Source organism: Budorcas taxicolor, chromosome 2 (assembly GCF_023091745.1).
Source record: "Budorcas taxicolor isolate Tak-1 chromosome 2, Takin1.1, whole genome shotgun sequence".
Lineage (NCBI taxonomy): Eukaryota > Metazoa > Chordata > Mammalia > Artiodactyla > Bovidae > Budorcas > Budorcas taxicolor.
Window position 1 is genome coordinate 105,970,261 of NC_068911.1, and position 25,289 is coordinate 105,995,549.

Below are 25,289 nucleotides of genomic sequence, written 5' to 3' on the forward strand. Positions count from 1 at the left end.
AGTGGGGAAAGCTTTCTATAAAGAACTCGAGCTAAACTGGACAACTGGGTGCTCAAAACATCAGCTAAAACCACAAATTCTTTATCTATAAATGATCATAATGTTGTTTCCAGCTGTCTCACTATATATTCATTCATACTCACAATTGTCTACAACTGACTGGTATTAACTTATGAGAGGACAAAATGACATGAGTCATACCCACAAAAAACACTCCCATAGAGAAACTGATGCTTTGTAGAATATTTGTAAAGTGAGGGGATTTAATGTCTTTCATCTTCCCCAAGTCTGAAAATGAAATCTTCAAGATAGGTTAAGTCTTCAGGACTGACTCTCATTTAAAAAGGTGATTTTAACTTACAAAAGACAAAGTGGGTATATATTTGTAAACATTTATTCTTTTGAACTGAAAAAGGCTTGCATCAGCACACATTGTACAGCCTTGCAAATTGAAAAAAAGGTTCCTTGTTCATAAGTGCAATGAATCTTTGATGTCCAGTGATCCGCTGCAAACAATGAAAACACATTTTAAACCACTTAAGAAGTTTCCAGCACTCATCAAATGCATTTCCTCAGGTGACCAAAAAAAAAAAAAAAAAAAAAAAAAAAATCCACAAGGAAGGGAATGCAAATAAGTGACATTTAGTTATTGGAGGGACACTGAAAAAAAAAAGTGGAAGTATTTTCCTGCCTAGAATGATTCCTATTCCCCTTTGAATCTAAGTGGTGTGATTAAGAAGTTTTAAGAACATAATTTACTTGACAGTGTTCATATGACCTAAGTGAATAAGGAAAGGACCCTATGAGGGAATTCTTTATTTTCTGGAAATTGTTTGTGTTTAGAGATACAGGGGAAGAGTAATCTTTTGTTTGTGAGCTCTCCTTAGTCACCTACTGGGCCCCCCAAAAGACAGCATGTAGTTTTAACTTGGCTACTCCACTCCTGCATTCTTATTCCCCCAAATTCTATGTCGGGTCACACTGTGCTGGCTGCAAAAAAGAAATACAGGTTGCAACTGGTGGTACTCATTTTGAAGAATAATTTGCTGTACAACAGAGCTTTGGATCTGATACAAGAATTCAGAAATATAAAACAAAATAACTATAAAAGTTAGGAGGCATTTGAACAGCATTTCCTCAGAAAAAGCTGCTAACTCTGTATCATTCTGATGTGGATTCCTACAGTCATTTGGGGTGAAATGTGTTTTTCCCCTCTTTGCTGGATCACCGGCCTGTCATCGGAAGTTGTAACGCCATGACCACACATCTTAGGAGTCTCTATCATGTTAACAGAAGCTCCCGATACCAAACCAGTTAAAGATGGGTGACGATGGGGGGATCACAAGGGTCTGAGGTGGCTGTTACTGAGAACTTGCCCTTTCCAAAATGTGAAAGTCATAGTGCTTCTTGCTTGTTCTCAGCTTAAACTTGTTAACCGAGTTAATTTGTTTCTTCAATGCATTCTGCGCAGCGGAGATGGAGGGGAATGTGGCTAGGACGGTGTACGTGGAGGCCAAGTCACTGGGTTTCGAGCGTTCGGGGTTGACAGTGCTGTCGCCACTGCCACAGCAGAGCGGGTGGCGACGCATTTGGGGCTGGGACTGAGGGTCCCGGAGCCACCGGATCTTGGCGCCAATTTTAAAGAGTTCCCCAAAGAGCTTCTCGGCTTCCATGCGAGTTATTCCATCTGGGAGTTCAGTAATTTCCAAGACCTTCCCAACAACTAGAATGGAAAAGGTAGAGAATTAATCCCCGTTACCAAGAGGCGGGCAGAACGTACTGCAGACTCAAATGACACAGGAAATGAACACAATTTTCTGAAACCATTCAAATCCACAAAGTTATACTTGGTATGGCCATCTTCTAAACATTTCTTACTTACCCCCAAGCAAGGGGTGCAGAGAGGCCCATGCCACCGGCCACACTCACAGCCTCACATACAAAATGCAGCCTGTGCAGTGGCTTCTTCAGACTAGGTGTGTGATCCTGGGTACAGGTTCCTGAACTTCAAATTCCCATTGTCAAATTCTACGTTATCTTCAGTTTTTATTTTTTGGCTGTGTCGTGAGGCACGTGGGATCTCAGTTCCCTGATGGGGGATGGAACCCATGCCTCCTGCATTGGAGAAGTGCAGCCTTAACCACTGGACCACAAGGGAAGTATTCTGTATGTTATCTTTAAAACAGCACTTGCCCTAACAAACCCAAGGCTACTGAATAGAAAGTTAAGGTACAGACTTGAAAGCCCTCTGCACAGAAAGGTGTTTTTGTTCTTCAGACTATACTGCCTGAAGGGTGTAAAGAATACTTCCTTTCTCTAAGAATAGAGGCAATGCATTTCATTCTACCTGTTCCTCTCTCACATCTCTTTCGAATCCCTTTGGTCCCTGCACTCCTCCTAAACCTACCTTTGTTTCAGTACTCCCAAACCTGAAATGAGACAGAATTAAAAGAACATTCAAGAAGCCTGCCTTATAGATAGCATAATTGTCTAAGACTTTGTGTAGGATTCTAGACAAGGAAAACCCACTTCTGTGGTGTGGCAGTTTTAGACTCTCAGGCCAGCAGTTTATAGAAGCACATCTGGATGCCTCTTGGGGACACACCTGCTTCTCCTGCACCCAGGTCGGTGGATGCAGCTTTTTTGGCTTGTTTCCTTCCTCGGTTGCCATGCCTGTTGCCAGATTGACCCTGAAAATCCACAAACATGAGAAATAAGGTTGATGCTGCTGCAAAATGTAATGGTAGTGTCTGACCACTTAACACTAACCGCAGTCAGTCTGGGGTTTGTACTTTAGAAGAAAAAAAAACCAACCTCCAGGCCTTCTGAATTCTGCCTCAGTGGTAGCAGAACTTTGGCCCATCACTTGCTGTCAGTCTTTTCTAAGTAATGGCATCCAATGCTTCCTGCCGCCCGCCCCCAACCCCTCATATCTGGACTGTGCTGGGAACTGATGCTCCTACCACCGTCTCCCTCACTCTGCTCTCGGTAGGGCCAGGGCAGCAGCTGTCGCACCTGCTGGGCTGGAATGTGTCCGTGCAGAACAGCAGGAGGGTTGTACTGCAGGGTCTGGCCAAGTAACGGGTATCTGGCATCTCCTGAAAGTTAATAAAAAATCACTTTCACATTTTCCTTTATTCGGGTACAAAGTACTTCACAGAGTTTTCTCAGTTGTCTCAGGATGAGAGAGGGAACATATTCTACCAAATAGAATAAAAAAGTGGAGGCATTAACATCTTTTTTTTTTAAAAATTAAAAGCTTCCACATATCCTTCAAAGAGCTGGGGTAAACTTCTGCAAGCAGGAGGGACTAACAACAAGAGTTATGAAGGAGGTGAAGTGGGAGGAGCTGGTAGACAAGTTAGCATGGAGAGAAACTTCTGTGTAAACCTTAACATTCTACGTGAAATCCTCCAAAGGAACTATAAGAACTCATTCCACCCGTCTGAGGTACTAAAATCCACATTTTCTCTGATGGTTAAAAGTGAACGGAACATACATTCAGGGGACAAAAGAAACCTTGGAAAAACATGAAGCTCTCTATCTCCCTCAAATCATTATTAATTACTATAAATATATTTTCTTTCACACCTTAGTGCCTAGAGTCATCCCATGGAAAGCGCTTCACACACACTGACTGCAAAAGTTTTGTCTGTAATGTTTGTGTAGTCTCATTTTAACGTAAGTCCCCAAATGCAGCACATTCAGTGTCTGGAGGAGGCTTATGGGTGGGTGCTAAGGGAGCACCTTCAGGGAATCATACAGTGCTTCTCCTGACAGTTTCCTAATAGAGACAAGCAAGGCATGAGCCTCTTGCCACTGTGTGGAGCTCTTTTCTGATGAACACTGTCAGGGTGCTTGGGCAGCTCCCTGGTAGAACACACCCACGACATACTTGCTCCTTCCTAAACACTAGCTGAAGGGCAGATACAACAAGAAGGTTTAGCACCGAGACCAGAGACACAATTTTAAGCACAAAGAGGGAGTGAAGTGGTATTTCATTGAGATTTTAATACTCCTTTCCTTAATGAATGATGTTGAATACCTTTTCAAGGGCTTAATGGACATCTGTTTGTCTTCCTTTTTGAAATTACCATATAGCTTGTTCTTAAAAATTCAGATACTACTTTCCTTTTTAATGAGTCTTTAAGACATTATTATTATTTTTAAAATATTTACTTATATATTTACTTGGCTGTGCCAGGGCTTAGTTGTGACATTTGGGATCTTAGTTCCCCAACCAGGGATCAAACCTGTGATGCCTGCAGAGGAAGTGTAGAGTCTTAACCAGTGTACTGCCAGGTAAGTACCATTAATTAATTATTAATTGTGATGAAACATTAAGGTTAGGAGAGAAAATGGTAACAAACAAAAATGCCCGAGGAAGGTGAAAATGCAGTCCTTTGGAAAAGGGAAGGGAGCAGTATCAGGTAAATTACAAATTGATGGGGAGTGAATGGATGTCTTAAAATTCTCTGAGGCTGTGACTAGCTTTCTGCACTTACCTTGCCCAGAGACAAAAGGTCTAGAAAACTGGGGTATGATGGCAAGTGGTGGTCCAGAGGGACGGACAGTTTTCAGGGTAGACAGCTGAGCTGGTGCTGGTGACTGAGCTGGTGAAATAATGGGACTACTGAGTTGAGGACTGTGCTGCAATTATATCAAGAAAACAGGTCAACATTTTAGTCAGGGTTTTTGAAGAGTTCCTTTTGGACAGAAATTTTTATTCTTTCTGGTTACAAATATGTACACATTACATTATAATAGGTGCTTGTTATTTAAGAAATTAAAACAGTACAGAAATTTATAATTTCCAATTCCCAAGGATAAACACTAGTAACACTGTTTCTATGCACATGTATCCATGTATCTGCTTTACAAAAATGGAAACAGACTATACATCCTATTTTTGAATTTTACTTTTGTACTTTTAAAATAGTATTGTAGATACTTTTCCATTAGAAAATATACACTATACACCATACTGGTAGAATTTTCCTAGCTTTTAAAATTGTCCATGTACTTAACTGAGAGTTTTCTCCCCTAGTATGGCTTCATATTACTGTTTAGTATTGTACTTTCATTTCCCTCTGCAGTGGCTTCTTTGAGAATTTCTGGTAGGGCAGGTCTCAAATTCTGTTTATCTAGAAATTTTTAATTTCTCCCTCACTTCTAAAGAACAGTTTTACTAGATATAAAATTCTTGGTTGACAGTTGTTTATTTTTTTTAAAGTTTAGCACTTTGAATATATTTATTCATTTTGCCCCAAAATGTCTTTTGCCTGGTTTTCAAGGAAGATCCCCATACATTGCATCTGATTGTTAGAACTCTTGAGTCTTTAAATTTATAATAGACTCATCCTTCGATTCAAAATGCCATTTGTTTGTTAAAGAAATAGGCAATTTGTCCAATAAAATATCTGTGGTACCTATAAACTGTTTTTTATTTTCTTCCTGTATTTTCTGTAAAGTAATAGCTAGACTCAGAGAGGCTTGATTAGATTCAGGTACTATTTTCTTTGGCTGCCCAGGCACAGCTTATGGATTCCTTAGTTTCTTGATCAGAGATGGAACGTGGGCCCACTTTAATTGATGCTACAATTGATCAGTTGCTTCAAGTGTTGTCTGTCTAATCTACCTATTTGAAAGCTTCTCATAAAACTTTTCCTGATGTTTTTGATGTTTCTTTGTTCGTTACTTTAATAGGATTCCAAAATATCGCTTTTAAAATTCTATCAGTGTTTTTAGATTAATTGATTGCATTTCTTCTATGATGAAGAGCCTTCCCTCATCAACCTTCCGGTTACAGTAAAATGCAGTTCATATGGGAAAGGCAAGATAGCAACTTAATTCATTTTCTTTAATAAAATTCAGATCTAGTTTATCTTCTTAATTTCTAAATTAAAAAAATGTTTACTTATCCAAACATTGGGAAACAGTATTTAAATTATCTGGCTATAGAGAATGTCCAAACTTCTTTACTAATCTGTTTGAAAAGATTTTAAATTCAGCATCAATCTTATAGGTTGGTCAACCTTATGTGACTAAGTGTTGAAGGTTTTAAAATTAAAATAGACAAAAGAAGCATCTTACCTGAACAATATTGTCTACACTACTAAATTCCACACACTTCTGTCCTCTCTGGTGATCACAGTAATACTTGTTCTGCTTCCACTGTGGGGGTGAATGGGCACGAGACTGCGGATTGTTTGGTACGCTGAGCTGCATCATCACCATTCCGCCACCAGGTGGAGGTGGTGCTATTGAAAATCAGAATTAGGACCCAGCAGTTAGCACACTTTAGCAAATGGCTAGTTTCTTTAAACACCAAGATAATGACAATACTTTTATATCGGACCAAAATTTTATTGTTATTTATGTAAGCCAGATTTAAGCTTTGATGCTTCATACAAGTGTTGTGTGTTTAAAAAAACATTGAAATTGACTCCATAGACCTAAATATCACACTTATCCTAAACATAATAGGTCAGGAACGTCCAATTACCTAAAAGACCTAGTAGAGAGAAGCACAATTGTGATATGACCTATAAAAGTGCCTAATTTTTAAAGTAAATTTATTTTCAAATAAGCATTATTCTAAATACATAAAGGAAAGCTGGGAAAAAGAAGTACCCTCCAGAAATTTTGATATATGGTAAAAAGACATCTTTTGAGTGACGCAGTTGCATGTGGTAGGGAAAAGTTTGGCATATGGGATTCAGAAAGCATAATTTCAGTGCTCTGAAATGTCCTATGACTCAGAGAAGATTATTTACCCTCTTTTACTGTATTTTCTCATTTGAAAATGGCTAGGAAGACCACGATGGCTGACTTTAAAAGAGCTGGAATAGTCACATGAACAACCACTGACAGCTGGTTTATTCCTGCTGTGGCACCAGTACTGCAGCACTACTAGTGTTGGGAATGTAACTGCCACTCACCGTTTCAGTGTAAGGGAAGGTACCCTGGGGCCTGCCTCCAGGACCACTGTTTGCACGGCAGTAACCGTATTGGGAATTTCCAGTTCCCCAGAATTAGCACCAACCTGACCTGGCTAGGCACACCACAGAAGGGCTGACTGCTTAGGAGTATCTCAAGGTTCTCCTTGGCCACAGTAGCCCAGACTGATGCAGCCATTATTAGTCATATATTTGATAATCATCTATTGTTTCTCTGTTTCTTCGAGAGATTACATATGTCAACAGAGCATTATAATAAAATATGGTCTTATGATAAAGGATTGTTTAAGAAACTAAGGAAGCAGAGAAAACAAAGCAACAAACTCAGTTTTAAGGACTGAGCAAGACTTTGCAGAAGACATGATTTCTGAGTCAAATTTTAAAGGTACGCAGGATTTTGGCAATTGGATGCTGGAGCGGCACACCAGGAGGAGGGAAGAACAGGTACAAAAGTATCTTTGGCATGAGAAAGCATAGTGCATTCTAGAAAGAGAGTTCTGAGGGTTAATTACCAGGGAGTGGAAACGGAGAATCTATGCAGATTTTTAACTCAGAGGAATGACATGAAGAGACATCTGTTTCGGGATGATAATTCGTGAACTGTGTACGTATGTGTGTACGTGTTGGGGAGGAGGAAGGCTGGGTATGCGGACAACATGAAAGAAGCAAAAGTAGAAGCAGTGAAGAAGGAAAGAAGGTAACGGATGTGAGGAAATGGTGACAGCCTAAGTGTGAACGAGGAGAACGCAAGAGAGGTAGGATTTTGAAATCTGTACTGGTCCCAATATGGAAGGTGAAGAAGGGGATGAAAAGGGAGAAATACTAAACCTACAGTGCCTTTGACATATTCCTGGTTAGGAAATGTCCAATAGGCAGTTGGCTATGTGGTCTTGTTGTGGCAGAAACAAATTTGGGAGACAGTGGCGAAAAGCCAAGGTTGAAGCTTGGGAAGTGGTTGAATTTCCGAGGAAGAACCCAAAGAGTAATGAAAGAAAGAATATCAGTAATAATGAGGCAGGCAGGAAGGAGAGCCTGAGGAGAAATAGAGAGCAGGGGTACTGGTAGCAGGGGAAAGGGAAGAAGTGGACTGAACCTGTTAAACCTGACTTCTCATGTGCCCTGAATATCCTGGGCATATCTCAGCACCTAATAAGTTGAAAACCTTTTTCCTAGAAATGTCCAAGGAACTTATTTCTCAAATGGACAAACCATCCCTGCCACCTACCCCCCGGCCCCAATTATCTATTCATACCTGCACACTGGTGGCCTTGGAGCTGCTGGGAATTGCATGGTGAAGTAGTTCGAGGAAACTGTACTTGTTCTGATCCTGGATGTTGCAAGTAACCTACTGATGAGCTATGGGGAAAAAAATAAAACAAATACAAAAACACAGCACAATGAGATGGAGATGACTGTAAAGACTCTTTGAATGAACAGTCCTGGAAATTTATTAAAAATAAATTATTTTTCAAGTAGTAAGCTTAGTACAAGTCAAATTAACTCTTATAAATTGTGAGTTATTACTTTTTGAATAAAAATCAGTTTTTATAACACAGATATAAAAAAAAACCTGCTGATTTTATTGCTCTTATTCTTTAAAACTTATTCTAAATAGGGTTTTTGTACTGTTCAAGTAATTATTTTAAAAAGAAAAAACTCACTAATTTTACAAAATAAAAAAGTACTTTATTTGAATCTCTCTAAGCTATATTTTGGAGAAGGCAATGGCACCCCACTCCAGCACTCTTGCCTGGAAAATCCCATGGACGGAGCAGCCTGGTGGGCCACAGTCCATGGGGTCACTAAGAGTCGGACACGACTGAGTGACTTCACTTTCACTTTTCACTTTCATGCACTGGAGAAGGAAACGGCAACCCACTCCAGTGTTCTTGCCTGGAGAATCCCAGGGACGGGGGAGCCTGGTGGGCTGCCATCTATGGGGTCGCACAGAGTCGGACACGACTGAGGCGACTTAGCAGCAGTAGCAGCAGCTATATTTTAGAAAAGAAAATATGCAGTTGGACAATGATGAGACAGAAAAAAGATTTTATTCCTTAAAAAATGTAATATATAAGGAATAAAATAAACACTAGAACATGATTCTGACATTCTAATATAAATACTGACAAAAATAAAAGGCTGTTATTGTAAAATGTCTTTAAGGTTTTCCCTGTTTAACAATTTTTCAGGAAAAAAGTGAAACTCATAGAGCAATACTGTGAATTCTGAGAATTCTGAAGTAACTGGAAACTATCTTCATTTACTATAAAACCCTGTTACCATCCTTTTTCATCATTTAAGTCAATTTTCTTTACATAGTATTTTATTTCTTAATATAGCTTTAATCACTTTCTGCATTTACATCTCACATAACTGCATCAAAAATACACATTTGAGCCAACGATTGAATTACAAAGAATACAGGGAGACATGTTAACACCATGATGACACAATCAGTCAGATTCAGGCTCTGGGACACTCTACAACACAAGTGTGTGAAAACATAAGCAGTATTCTAAAACAAAGACCAACTGGGTATTTGATATAATTAAGAAATTAATTGTTAAATTTTTTAGAATGTGAAATAGTACTCTTAAGCTAGGTAGGTTTAAAAAAACCTTTTAGAGATACCTATAATGAAATACTCATAAATGAAATAATACAATACTTCGGTCTATTTTAAAATAACATGAGAGGAGGATGAAGTAGAAGTTTCAATGAAAACAGATTAGTTATTATTAATTAATAAATGCAGAAACTAAGTGATGGTACATGGGGGCTTCAGTGCACTTCTATTTACATTAATGTATATTTTAAAATGTCTGTAATGAAAAGTTTATAAATGATTCTCTAGCTCAGGCTGACAATTCTCCAACTAATAATAATATGTAAAGTTTTACTGTTTTCTGTGGCAGTAACTCAGTGTAGTTCAATAACAGTAAGAAAGGAATGCAAAGGGATGAATTCACAAAAAGTGATTTTGGGCCATATGACAAATTGGAAAAGTAGTACTTTCTAAAACTGATGTTAATTATGATCAGAATGTGTTATGAGTACTGGCCACCTGTAGAAATAATACAGCTCAGGCATAGTTTGTAAAATGTACAGTGACTGGGTCGAACAGAAAGCTACACCATAGGATAGAAGGACTTTAGGTTCTTCTTCCTTCACTGGGATGAAAATCCAATAGGATCTTAACTATGTTAAAACTACATGAAAGTGAAAGTCGCTCAGTCATGTCTGAGGCTTTGCGACCCTGTGCACTATACAGTTCAGGGAATTCTCTGGGCCAGAATACTGGAGTGGGTAGCCTTTCCCTTCTCCAGGGGGTCTTCCCTACCCAGGGATCGTACCAAGGTCTTCAGCACTGCAGGCAGATTCTTTACCAGCTAAGCCACAAGGGAAGCCCAACAATACTGGAGTGGGTAGCCTAACCCTTCTCCAGCAGATCTTCCCCATGCAGGAATTGAACTGGGGCCTCCCGCATTACAGGCGGATTCTTTACCAACTGAGCTATCAGGGAAGCACTAAAACTACATACAATGAGAAGAAGGAGTGAGAGAATGTGATATGAATATGACAACAGAAGCCACCTTAGGGTTGTAGATATATCTGCTGATTCCTGATTCTTTATACTTGCTTTTGCATTTTCCAAAAACATGCATGCATTTTAAAATCACTAAAATATCCTATGAAAACTGCTTGAAAGGTTCTACTTTTAACTGTTGTATTAGGGATTTAGTATTAATTAATAATCTGAATCTTCTTCAGATGTCGCAGTATGGCCTGTGATCTTCTGAAATATAAACCACCTTCAATTCATCTGAAGGACAGACTTCAGTCAGGTTTGCTCTCTCTGGAAGAAATATTAGCTTTCTGCCATAAAAGCGTTTTGTAATTCAAAATGATTTCCACTTTATTTATTTTTTATGAAGAGGGTGTCTATTTAGGACAATATAAATAAGCCCTCAACCAATTTGAATTTGACCAAACTAATATGCTCAATTAATGAAAATGAATGTCAAGTAAAACTTCTGTTGTCCAATATCTGGAGTTTTCCCTTAAATGCAAATGGTCGATTTTTTTAGGTTTTCTGGTTAAATGCTTCTGTTCCTAGATGTATTTCATTTATAGCTCACCTATTTTCAATCTGAAATAGTGGAAAAAACAAAACTATGCAGACTAAAAAACAGAGAAAATATTAATATTTCAGAGACAAAACAAAAAGGTGTCGGGACATCTAGGATAAGATTGTTGCTTTCACTGAGAACTGAATCTACTTTGTATCCTGGCAGCTAAGACAAAGTGTTGAATCCAGAGAATTATAAGACTCTGCCAGGATGATAAAGGAAGCAAGTATGTAAGCTTTTGGCAGGTGCTGGATTATAGACATATCATAATTGTATTCTATGATGAATTTAAAGCAAGTAGTTAATTACAGAGGAATGTAGTCCTTTGACAGAAGATATGAAACACAGTTCCTATTTTACTGGGTAACTGAGAGGATAAAAGGGAAATCTTGCCCAAAGAGAGGATTACTTCCCTTTAAAAAGTAGCTGGGATGCAGAAGTACTTGCAGTAAGGGCTAATGTTTTCCTTAAAAACAAACTTGCAGTTTTCAAGTACTTGAATGAGACCAGAGGGTCTGCACTGCATACTTTACATGAAAGATGCCTTTGATTTGAGAAATTTATGGGCAGCTATTATCAAACACAATCAAACACAAAGATATCTATAGTGCTTCTGGTGAATGACTGAGTTTGAAATGGGCCATATTCTCACCAACCCACTAGTATAAACTGGTTCTCATCAAGCACCTATGTTAGTGGACCTATGGATATATCACTTTACTAGCTCACTGAAGTGGCAGAAAACATTCACCAAACAGTAATTTTAGTTTTAGTACAGCTGGTCCTAAGGTGCTCTTTTTGAGAATACCTTAGCTACTTATTAAGTCTGCTCCTACTGTGAGACCGTAACATTGCCACTGGCACTCAGGAAGATGCTTGTACACCTGCTGTGTGATATAGCTGGAGAAGAGGCATCCCATTTCTCAAACAGCTTCATAAAATCTTTTAAAATAATTTCAAAAGATAGGAGGCCAAATAATACAATTTCTTATTTTTTGAACTAAATTTCACCTATTAGAGAGTGACTTCTGGCACAACAGCTTGAGTTTACTCACCTTATCTCCCCACTGAGACTGGTGAAAGCTATTAAAGGTGATAGAAATGATCCTAAGGATGGAAAGCAAAATAGAAACATCTATTCAAGAACATCTATGAAAAGCTGGAAAGAAAGATGAGTCTGGTATTTGAAATAATATCACTCCCTCCTGCTTCTCTCAGTGAAAACAGCCTACTCAAGACCACTGCAGCAAAGAACACAGAGCTGCCTCTCCCCACAACACCCAGAGGGAGGGTTTCTTCCTAAGAGTGGTATGTCAGCTTTCTCATCCTGCTCCCAGGTACCTGCTGCTGAAGCTAAATTCTGAGTGAATGAAGGTGAGAGATGGGAACTCCTTTTCCTTCACAATCCATGTATAGGACAGAGGATCTACTGTGGGTGTGGTGTGCTGAGAATACTGGGGTTCTGGTCAGATTACCCTTGCCCCATCTCCTGAAGTGGTGATTTCATGCCAGTGATCCTAGGCTGTGGTCTCCTCACCCTCCACCAAGTGATCAGCTTATAGGGTAGGGTGTTATCTCAAGAAAAGCTAATCACTGTCCACACCCCCATCTTCTGAGCCCTGGCTCAGAGATTTCTGGGGAGAAAACAGGTCATAAAACAGATAGCATCTAATGTTTTTTCAAAAGAATGGTCTTCAATTGTAACAGAGAGGGAAGACGTTCACGCCTACAGGTGCTTTCAAGAACAGCGAAAAGTGAAAGTCGCTCAGTCTTGTCTAACTCTTTGCAATCCCATGGACCCCTGCCTGCCAGGCTCCTCTGTCCATGGAATTCTCCAGACAAGAATATTGGAGTGGGTGGTTGTTCCCTTCAAGAACAGGAGTGGGTGCGATAAAGACAACTGGGAGGAGATATAAGATTCAGGCTAAACTGTAGGCCTGCTAGTTCGTAGGAAGGAAATAGGCAAAAATACAGCAGGAATGATCCTTTCTTAGGGCAGAATAAAAACCAAATACTGACTACAAAAACTTTTCCTTCAAAGGAGCCAGATTTTGATTGAATTACTTTGTAGAGCAATCTGTGAGTCAGAGCATTCAATTGGAAGCAACAGAGTAGTCAGCTGGCAGTTAGTGGATATTGTCAAGGAAAAAGAGAAACAGAGTCCTAGCAAAACCACTGTGATTCTAGGATGACTTGTGAGAATACCCAAAGTAGCTTTCCCTGCTTGAGGAACAACATCAGAGGCTGAACATTTGGTGTGCTGGGAAGCTTAAAAAGACTTCACTAAAGTAATCCAGTCAGTCAGTGAACAAATTAACAAACAAGTGAACAACAATAACCACACTGGCTACATTATTTAAGATATCCAATTAAAAAAATTACAAGGTATGCAAATAAACTGGAAAGTGTAACCCCTACTTTGGACACAAGCAGGGAACAGAAAGTGCCTAAGAGAAAGACTTTTCACATTTATCAGAAAGACCACAGTATAGACATTATAGACATGTTCACAGAAACAAAGGAAATCATGATTAAGGAAGTAAAGATGGAATGGTGACAAGGCTGCATTAACAAAAAGAGAATATTAATAAAAGAGAGAGAAATTACATTCAGTCAGTTCAGTTCAGTCACTCAGTCGTGTCTGACTCTTTGAGACCCCATGAATCGCAAAACGCCAGGCCTCCCTGTCCATCACCAACTCCCGGAGTTCACTCAGATTCACGTCCATCGAGTCAGTGATGCCATCCAGCCATCTCATCCTCTGTCGTCCCTTTCTCCTCCTGCCCCCAGTCCCTCCCAGAATCAGAGTCTTTTCCAATGAGTACACTCTTCGCACGAGGTGGCCAAAGCATTGGAGTTTCAGCTTTAGCATCATTCCTTCCAAAGAAATCCCAGGGCTGATCTCCTTCAGAATGGACTGGTTGGATCTCCTTGCAGTCCAAGGGACTCTCAAGAGTCTTCTTCAACACCACAGTTCAAAAGCATCAATTCTTCGGTGCTCAGCTTTCTTCACGGTCCAACTCTCACATCCATACATGACCACTGGAAAAACCATAGCCTTGACTAGATGGACTTTTGTTGGCAAAGTAATGTCTCTGCTTTTCAATATGCTATCTAGGTTGGACATAACTTTTCTTCCAAGGAGTAAGCGTCTTTTAATTTCATGGCTGCGGTCACCATCTGCAGTGATTTTGGAGCCCCCAAAATTAAGTCTGACACTGTTTCCCCATCTATTTCCCATGAAATGATGGGAACAGATGCCGTGATCTTCGTTTTCTGAATGTTGAGCTTTAAAGCCAACTTTTTCACTCTCCACTTTTACTTTCATCAAGAGGCTTTTTAGTTCCTCTTCCCTTTCTGCCATAAGGGTGGTGTCATCTGCATATCTGAGGTTATTGATAATTCTCCCGGCAATCTTGATTCCAGCTTGTGCTTCTTCCAGCCCAGTGTTTCTCATGATGTACTCTGCATAGAAGTTAAATAAGCAGGGTGACAATATACAGCCTTGACATACTCCTTTTCCTATTTGGAACCAGTCTGTTGTTCCATGTCCAGTTCTAACTGTTGCTTCCTGACCTGCATATAGGTTTCTCAAGAGGCAGGTCAGGCGGTCTGGTATTCCCATCTCTTTCAGAATTTTCGAGAGTTTATTGTCATCCACATAGTCAAAGGCTTTGGCATAGTCAATAAAGCAGAAATAGATGTTTCTCTGGAACTCTCTTGCTTTTCCCATGATCCAGCAGATGCTGGCAATTAGATCTCTGGTTCTTCTGCCTTTTCTAAAATCAGCTTGAACATCTGGAAGTTCATGGTTCACGTATTGCTGAAGCCTGGCTTGGAGAATTTTGAGCATTTCTTTACTAGCATATGAGATGAGTGCAATTGTGCGGTAGTTTGAGCATTCTTTGGCATTGCCTTTCTTTGGGATTGGAATGAAAACTGACCTTTTCCAGTCCTGTGGCCACTGCTGAGTTTTCCAAATTTGGTGGCATATTGAGTGCAGCACTTTCACAGCATCATCTTTCAGGATTTGAAACAGCTCACCTGGAATTCCATCACCTCCACTAGCTTTGTTCGTAGTGATGCTTTCTCAGGCCCACTTGACTTCACATTCCAGGATGTCTGGCTCTAGGTGAGTGATCACACCATCGTGATTATCTGGGTTGTGAAGATCTTTTTTGTATAGTTCTTCTTTCTGTGTATTCTTGCCACCTCTTCTTAATATCTTCTGCTTCTGTTAGGTCCACACCATTTCTGTCCTTTATCGAGCCCTTCTTTGCATGACATGTTCCCTTGGTATCTCTGATTTTCTTGAAGAGATCGCTAGTCTTTCCCATTCTGTTCTTTTCCTCTATTTCTTTGCATTGATCGCTGAGGAAGGCTTTCTTATCTCTTCTTGCTATTCTTTGGAACTCTGCATTCAGATGCTTATATCTTTCCTTTTCTCCTTGGCTTTTCACTTCTCTTCTTTTCACTTCTCTTCTTTTCACAGCTATTTGTAAGGTCTCCCCAGACAGCCATTTTGCTTTTTTGCATTTCTTTTCCACGGGGATGGTCTTGATCCCTGTCTCCTGTACAATGTCATGAACCTCATTCCATAGTTCATCAGGCACTCTATCTATCAGATCTAGGCCCTTAAATCTATTTCTCACTTCCACTGTATAATCATAAGGGATTTGATTGAGGTCATACCTGAATGGTCTAGTGGTTTTCTCTACTTTCTTCAATTTAAGTCTGAATTTGGCAAAACAGAGTTCATGCTCTGAGCCACAGTCAGCTCCCAGTCTTGTTTTTGTTGACTGTACAGAGCTTCTCCATCTTTGGCTGCAAAGAATATAATCAATCTGATTTCGGTGTTGACCCATTTGGTGATGTTCATGTGTAGAGTCTTCTCTTGTGTTGTTGGAAGAGGGTGTTTGCTATGACCAGTGCATTTTCTTGGCAAAACTCTATTAGTCTTTGCCCTGCTTCATTCCATATTCCAAGGCCAAATTTGACTGTTACTCCAGGTGTTTCTTGACTTCTTACTTTTGCATTCCAGTCCCCTATAATGAAAAGGACATCTTTTTTGGGTGTTAGTTCTAAAAGGTCTTGTAGGTCTTCATAGAACCATTCACTTTCAGCTTCTTCAGCATTACTTGTTGCGGCATAGACTTGGATTACTCTGATACTGAATGGTTTGCCTTGGAAATGAACAGAGATCATTCTGTCGTTTTTGAGATTGCATCCATGTACTGCATTTCAGACTCTTTTGTTGACCATGATGGCTACTCCATTTCTTGGAAGGATTCCTGCTCGCAGTAGATATAATGGTCAGCTGAGTTAAATTCACCCATTACAGTCCATTTTATATTATATTAAAAGGTACCAAATGGAAATTATGGAGTTAAAAAACTGCTAAAATATAAAATTCACTAGAAAGGCCCAGCAGCAGATGTTAATTGGCAGAAGAAAGAATAAATGAACTTGGAGACAGACTGAAAGATTACACAAGCTAAAGAACAGAGAGAAATAAGGACACAGAAAAAAGAGCTCCAGAGAAATGTGGGGCATTGTTAAACAAACTAACACACATATAATGGGGATTATCAGAGATGAGAGCAGAAAAGATATTCCAAGAAAAAATGGCTGAAAACAGTTCAAATTTATTGAAAAAAACAATGACCTATTCATCCAGGATCCTGAAAAAAGCTTTTAGCAGAATAAATGCAGAGACCCAAAGAGATACCACAGTAAAAATACTGAAAGTCAAAGACAAGCAGTATAAGAAAAATGATTAGTTATTTATAATATAACCCCAGTAAGATTTACAGCTGACTTCTAAGCAGACACTATGCAAGTCAGAAGGCAGTGGGATAACATACTCAAAATGGTCAAGGAAAAATACCTGTCAGCAGATTCTTAAATTCAGTAAAGCTATTTTCCAAAATGAAGGCAAAACAAAGACTTTAAGTAAAAACTGAGAATTTGTTGCTGGCACACCTTACAGTAGGCACTAACTAGAATAAACACAGAAAGTACAGTATTATGGTCTTAATGTTTGCATCTCCCAGATTCATATGTTGAAGCTGTAACCTAATACAATGGTATTTGGAAATGGGGCCATGGAGAGGTAACTAGGGTTAGATGAGGTCATGTGGGTGCGGCCCTGGTCCAATGGGATTAGTGCTCTTACAAGAAGACATCAGGGAGCTTGTTCTCCTTCTGCTTGAACACACTGAAGAAACACCAAATGAGCTCACAATGAGAAAAGTGGCCATCTACAAATCAAGGGAAGAGCCTTCAGCATGTATCAACCCTTCTGGTACCTTGATCTTGGACTTTCAGTATCCAGAACAATGAGAAAATAAACTTCTGTTGTTTATGCCACCACCTAGTCTATGATATTTTGTTGTGGCAGCTTGAACAAACTAACACAACCAAGTACAGGTATTCATGTACTTGGAAAGATAGCAGAAATGAACATTTTCCCTTTTTTTCTGATTTAAGAAGCAAATGTATAAAATAATATGTACATAATGTAATGTCAGACCTATAACATATAGAAATGTAACATATGTGCCAATAATAGCACAAAGGATGTGGATAGGAACAAAGCTGTATGGGCTAAGAAAATGCCTACTGATAGTAAGGTAATTATCATTATAACAATGTATTGTGTTTGTAACATTAATATAATATGCATAACAAGAATATCAGGAGAAGTAGGGGAAAAGACCAGTTATGTAGGAGTAACTTTTCTCTATTTCACTAGAATTAAGCTAGCCTAAGTCAGAAGCTGATTGGATAGGTTAAGACACACATGATAAATCCTAGAAAAAACACTAAAAAAAAACGCCCTCTAGACAGAGGAAATAAATAACAAAATCAAAATGGCAGACATAAGGCAAGTACATCAGTAATAACATTAAATGTGAATGCATTAAACAATTCAACCAAAAGACAGATGTCAGAAGGGTAAAAAATGATCCAACTATTAATATATGCTGTCTATAGGAGACACGAAGGCTGAAAACCAAAGGACAGTAAAAGATATGTCAAATAAATAGTAATCAAGAAAGCTGGTGTGTCTATATTAATATCACACAAATCAGACTTTGAGGCAAAAACTGTACGAGACAAAGCATTTCATAATGAAAAAAAGATCAGGAATATTTAAGTTATAAACTTATCAGCTCCTACTAAAGGAGCAATATGTGAGACATACACTGAAAAATGAAAGGAGAAACATACAATTCAATGATAGTAGTTGGAGACTTCAATATAACATTTTCTTAACTCAACAGCTTGCTGGATCTTAGTTCCCCAACCAGGGATTGAACCCAGGTGCATGGCAGTCCAAGTGTGGAGTACTAACCACCAGACTGCCAGGGAATTCCCAATACTACACTTTCAGCAAGGAACAGACCAACAATACAGAAGATCAACAAGGAACAGAAACCCTGGACAACACTACAAACTAACTAGACCTAAAAGACATCCACAGAACACTCTCCAACAATAACAGAACTTACAATCTTTTCAAGTATACGTGGAATATTCTCTAGGATAGACCATATGCTGGGCGATAAAGTGAACTTCAATAATTTTAAAAGGACAGAAATAATAAAAAGTAAATTCTCCAACAACAAAGAAATGAAATTAGAAATCAACAGCAGGATAAAGTTGGGACACACACATGTAAGCAGAAATTAAACATTACAATACTAAGCTACCAATAGGTCAAAAAAGAAATCAAATCAGAAACCAGAAAATACTTTGGGATGAATGAAAACATAACACACCAAACCTTACGGAATGCTGATACAGCAAGAGTTTAGAGGGAAAATTATATCGTAAATGCCAATATTAAAAAGGAAGAAAGTACTTCATTAGTGGTGCAGTAGTAAAGAATCCACCTGCCAATGCAGGGGACATGGGTTCAATCTCTGGTCTGGGAAGATTCCACACGCCATGGGTCAACTAAGGCTGTGAGCCACAACTGTGTAAGCCCATGCACTCTAAGAGTCCATGTGCTGCAACCAACAAGCTTGTGTGCCACAACTATTGAAGCCTGTATCCCACAGAGTCCATGCTCCATAATAAGAGAAGGCACAGAAAATGAGAACTTCATGCGCCACTAATGGAGAGTGGGGGCTATGCTGGGCTTGCCACAACTAGAGAAAGCCTGCATGCAGCAATGAAGACCCAGTAAAACCAAAAATAAGTAAACAAAATTAAAAAAAAAAATCTCAGATCAATAATCTTCATTTTCATGTTAAGACACTGGGGGTGGCCTGGGGGAAGAGTTCACCAAGCTTAAAGCAAACCAAAGGAAGTGAAGAAGAAAGATTATAATGGGAATAAACAAAACAGAGAACAGAAAAGAGAAAATGAATAGAAACCAAGGGCTGGATCATTGAAAAGATCAATAATGACAACTTTTTGTTTAACTGACCAAGAAAAAAGGAAGGAAAACTCAAATTACTAGAATCAGAAACAAAGAAGGGAGACTACTACAGACTACAGAAATAAAAAGGATAATGAAATAGTGTAAAAAACTGTATACCAAGAAAATAGATCAAGCTCCTAGAAACATACAAACTGCCAAAACAAACTCATGTAGAAACTGATAATCAGATATAAACAGATTATCAGAGTGGACCTGTAACAAATGAAGAGATTGAAGTCGTAATCATAAAACAACTTACACACACACACACACACACACACACACCCTGGCATACAAGGCTTCATCACTTTATCACAGAGAAAAGTTAACAATAATTCTTCATAAACTTTTTTTCAAAACAGAAAACTGTACTTCCCAACTCATTCTATATTACCCTAAAACTAAAACCAGACAAAGGCACCACAAGACAACAGACCAGTATCTTATGACTATGAGAAGTCATAAATGCGAAAATCCGACTGAATGTGATTTATCCCTGTGTCATTTAATATCTGAAAATCAATTAATGTATATTTTTTTTCAACATGATACAGAGTACCTACAGAAAATCCACAACTGGGGCACTCTCCGTTCCCCTTCTGATGTCTATGTCAGAAGCTTTCTCTGCCCCTTTTCATACTTTAATAAAACTCTGCAAAAAAGCTCTTGAGTGATCAAGCCTGGTCCCTGGTCCCAAAGCTAAATCATCTTCTTCGGAGATCAAGAATCCAACACCGTTCACTATAAGCTATCAACATTGCCCCTGTTGATAATGTATGGTATAAATATACCATGTTTCTAACTTTTTGTTGCAATGAAGAGCCTTAATTTTGTATCTTTAACATATGCATTAAAATTTTAATATATCCCCCCCCCCCACCAAAAGAAAATCCACAACTAACATTATACTTAAGGTGGAAGACTGAATGCTCTCCAGTCATGAAGATAAGGATGTCAGCTCTCTCAACGTGTACTGAACCTAACACTAAGGTTCTAGCCAGGGCGATGAGGCAAGAAAATGAAATAAAAGGTACCAAAATTGAAAAATGTTACTGTCATCATTCCTCTCTTCTCTTTATGGTTTTGCAAATATTATGATTGTTATTTCAAGTTATTATTTTTTTGATGGGAGAAAATGTATTCTTAATTAATAATTAATTTACCTGAAAAGCAAGCCCCACATATCTATAGCTTTTACCAGCTATGAAAGATATCTTTGAAAATTCAAGAAAAGATGGCAAGAAAATATGTTCTAAGAAGTCACTTGAAGGAAAGAAAAATAAAAATGCAAAAAAACACACAAAAACAACAACAACAAAAAGAAAGAAGTCATTTGGTTTTCTGCCTTTTTAAACCCTTTGACATCTTACTGTCAATGATTGGCAAACAAGCTTCCTGAACATTACTTAGCAGACATGTACTGTGTTCCCTGAAGATGCTGTAAGTAATCCATATAATCCATTTGGGGACTGTAGCAGTCTGAGCATCACAACATTTAATTCATTAATAATATAAAGAATGAAGCAGTTAACAAAGAACAAGCACTCTGAATCTCACTGGTCCCAATAACTGATTCACCACCTGTGACAACCTGAGTAAAAGAAAGAAAGTGAAGTTGCTCAGTTGTGTCCAACTCTTTGTGACCCCATGGACTACAGCCTACCAGGTTCCTCCATCCATGGGATTTTCCAGGCAAGAATACTGGAGTGTATTGCCATTTCCTTCTCTAGATCTTCCCAACCCTGGGATTGAACCTGGGTCTCCTGCATTGTAGGCAGACGCTTTACTGTCTGAGCCACCAGGGAAGTTCAATAACCTGAGTAAATTCCAACCAAATTTAATCAGTCTAGCAGGAAAAAAAAAAAGAGAGATAAATGAAAGTTTAAACCATTCAGAGGTTACTCTGTATTTCTTTTGGATCATTTTTGTTGGATTTTCCTATAAATAACACTTTTTTACAACCTTTTTGGAGCAGTTTTAATTTTGGGGGGTGGGATAATAATTGTGGCAAAACTCTGAGGCAGAATTACAGAATAAAAAAGGACAGGAGTTCTGTGTTTTGTTAAATGTCATCAGACTGAATTATGGACAAAATGGGCTTCATATGCCCAGAACCCAGCAATGTTTGTCTCTTTGCTTAGTATCTTAGTATAGCTAAGTGTTTTGTCCTTTTGGGGTTAAGGGTGTGTTAATTCTCATTTTTTAAGATAGCTGGTGAGAGTGAATATTTTCTTATGTGCTAATTTATCACTAGTTCTTGCCAAGTGGGTAAACTACTTATTTCCATGAATTGTTTATTTGTAGAGTTGCAATATAATCATCCTAGAACATACAGAGGTGATAAAAATGCCTATAAGCTTTTATCAGACATCTGTCACATTCACCCATATCTTGATGCTTTTTAAAAAAATCTGTCTTGATGTAACTGTGCTGAATCTTTATATTAAAACAACCTTTAAAACATTCATCTACTCTTTGATCATGTCTATCTTGAATCTTAATGCTTTTTATTTTTTAATGCTTTCCTATCTTGAATCTTATATCAGTGAGAAAAGCAAAGCAATTAAGTATTTTCACGAGCTCTTCACCACACCTATCTATGTAATAATATCTGTACCAATGCACTCACTTTTTTTTCCCATTTACCACATATGAATCTTCTGCATCTTATATATGGCTTACTGACTTCCATTTGAGTGTTTACTCTCATCCTTCTTGGGGACCTTACTGCTCTTCCCTCTCTGCTATGGCAACATACCTCTTTCTGCTGTCTTTCAATTTCAGCATATAAAGTCTTCTTTTTTCAATTAAGAACAGATTACTCTCTTAACCTTATTTTCCCCTCCCCTATACTGCTGAAATTCAATGCTCCTGCTTAGGGATGCAATTCTCAAAAGTTGTCTCTATCTACTGTCTCCGATTCCTGTCCTCCCATTCTCTTGGCTTTTAGCTCTTAAAGTCTTCCCCCCATAATTAAGTAGTTTTATTAACTATTTAAAGGGTTTGAAACATATATACAAGAATACCCAGAAATATGAAGAATCTTAAAGAACTGTATGATATGAAACTATGTAACCTCCATTTGGATTAAGAATACCAAGTCTCTACACCTTTCCTCACCATTAATTCTAACTGTTGTGTAGTAGTGCTCCATATGGTAGGTTTAACATTTAAAAAAAATTGTTTCTGAAGGTTTTTTTTTTTTAAATTATCAAGATTTAAGGATTCTTGATATACTCTCTAAGAACTTTTTCAAATATATGATTTCCCAGTCAGTATAGTGCTTGATTTTCATTTTTATTCTTTTGTGGAGCCAGCTTTCATCCGGTATAATTTTCTTCCTGTATCAAAGACTTCCTTTAGAATTTCTTGCAGTGCAAGTGAGCTGGTGATTAATTCTTTCAGTTTTTCCATGTCTGAAATAGTACTGTTTCTAACAAGAAATCTACCAAATTCTTATCTTTGTTCTTCTATATGTAATGTTATTTTTTCTCTGGCTACTTTTATAATTTTCCCTTTAAGTTTTAAGAAATTTCCTCTGTATTTTTTTTGCTTGAAGTTTGTTGAAATTTCTGGATCTGCAGGTTTCTAATCTTCCTAAGTTTTGCAACATTTCAGGATTATTCAAATGTATTTTTTGTCCTCCCTTTTCCTCTCTTGAGGATGCCAACTGCACATGCATTAGGCCGAAAAGTACTGATGCTCTGTTCGTTTTTTTCCCAGTCTGTTTCCTCTGTCTGAATTTTATACTGGCGTTGTTTCAGTCAGGTTCAACTGACTGATTTTTTCCCCCATTTTTAGCCTTTGTTTCTTACTTCTTTGCATACTTGACAATTTTGGACTGGATCCCAGCCATTATAAATCTAACCTTGTTGAGTGCTGGACATCCTTGAATTTTTAATAATATTTTTGAGCTTTGCTCTGAGCCACAGTTAAATGGAGACAATTTAATCTTTTTGGGTCCTGCTTGTTTAAGGCAGGACCAGAGCAGCTTTTCATCCAAGGCTAACTGTCCTCCACTACTGACACAGTATTCTTTTAAGTCCTCTACTCACTGCCTCCTGTATTACAAGGTTTTGACATGTGGGCTGGTAGGAACATAAACTATTCCTGTCCTTGTATGAGGTTCAGGGATTGTTCTGCTTGTTTCTTTTGAGGGGTTCTTTTCCTGGCATTGGGTAGGTTTTGTACATACACGCACTGGTAAGCAATCAACTCAGACTCAAAAGGGCCCCACTTAGATGGCCAGAGCAACCTCTTTGAAACTCTCTTCTCTTCAGTATCCTGCCCTGTAAACTCTAAGCCACGTTGGCTTCCCTGGACTTTGAATTCCATCTTGTTAACTTAAGGGTCTTGCTTGGGTTCCCCTGCACTGAGGTGTGGCTTGAAACTCTCTGCAGGCAGGAAGCTGGGGTAATCGTTAAGACTGTTTTCCCTCTCTCAAATTTTACTGTCCCTAACTGCCTAATGAAAACTGTTGTTTCATATGTTCCTCTAGTTTTTAAGGCAGATTTTAAATTTGGTCCCTACTACTCTATCATGGCTGAAAATGGGAATCAAGAAGATGTTGCTTTTTAGCATCCTTTCATCAACATGCCTGATACTGCCCTAACATTAATTAGTAAAACACAGACATCAGCACACTCTCAAGGCAGAGAAATTATTCACAAAATAAAATATATAGAATACGCCAGAAGGGGTAATTCTAACACAAAACTTTCCTAAACTTGGCCTATCTCAGGGGATCGCTTGTTATCTAGGTTACCTATGGCCTCGAGAAATATAAAATAAAATGGCAAGCCAGTCAAATTCTTGGGCTGTGAAGAAAGGATGGATTTTGAGAAACAATTTGCAAAAGCTTAAAATTTACCGGAGGAAGAAAGTTGTAGAAATCTAACAAATAATTCAGAAGTCCAAGACCAGGGGGCTCCCTAATGGCCTGCAAGGTAAGAACGGTCCCTCACCTAAAGTAATTCCATTCTTCTCATTAGTAGGACTGTATGAAAAAAATTTGTGCTCAATTACCTCATTCTGTCAATAAAAATTTTTTAGAAATTTATGTTCTCTTTTGTTACATAAATACTTAAATAGTACCCATAATTTGATACTTTCGCCTTTGAAGTCTGAAATATTTCTCTCTGGTCTGTTACAAAATAGTGTGCTGACCCTAGATCTAGTAAGTACTTGTAAGTAAACAAATCCAAATTACAATGACACTAATTTCAACTCTGATTCTCTACGGTTCCAAGTGGGACATTTTCCACCAAGGTATCTCAAATTTTCCTTTAATTTTCATTTATATTATCACCAAAGATTCATTTCTTCTTTCAAAGTTCCTCCCTTCCTATTGCTACCACCACAGTTAAGCAACCTGTCACGTAATGTGCTTAAATTACAACACTTCTCCTTGTGGTCTCCACCCAATTCAAATCCTTCTTAATGACTGCCACTGAGCTAATTTTTTTTCAAAAAGATAAGCTTTACCATATCAATTTCATATTTCAGAAATCACAAACACTTGATAATATCAGGAGTCTAAAATACAGATAAATTCAGGTACTCTGTGGAAAAAGATGTTCAAGGCTAACAAATTCAAAGAAAAAAGCAAGATGACAAATAAAATATTCATAAAAATAATTCCACACACACAGAAAAATTCAGTGACAAATGAATTTTGAAACACAAATGAAAATATCCCTAATCTACTTCAAAACGGAAACACCAAACCCCCCTCCTCAAACCATAAAGTTTTTCATGTATCTGCTTAAA

The 25,289-nt window shown here is 38.3% G+C and overlaps 1 protein-coding gene across 1 annotated transcript in view; it reads right to left on the reverse strand.

Moving 5' to 3' along the window:
• Positions 1–590: 590 nt before the first annotated feature.
• R3HDM1 (R3H domain containing 1) overlaps positions 591–25,289 on the reverse strand; it is a 95,115-nt gene continuing 70,416 nt past the window's right edge. Inside the window, exons 21-26 of the mRNA XM_052636283.1 lie at positions 8,212–8,315; positions 6,094–6,260; positions 4,506–4,650; positions 3,016–3,098; positions 2,606–2,690; positions 591–1,723 (exon numbers count right to left, since the gene is read on the reverse strand). Of these exons, the coding sequence (XP_052492243.1) occupies positions 1,362–1,723; positions 2,606–2,690; positions 3,016–3,098; positions 4,506–4,650; positions 6,094–6,260; positions 8,212–8,315 (946 nt within the window). The 3' untranslated portion in view covers positions 591–1,361. The remainder of the gene's footprint in view (positions 1,724–2,605; positions 2,691–3,015; positions 3,099–4,505; positions 4,651–6,093; positions 6,261–8,211; positions 8,316–25,289) is intronic.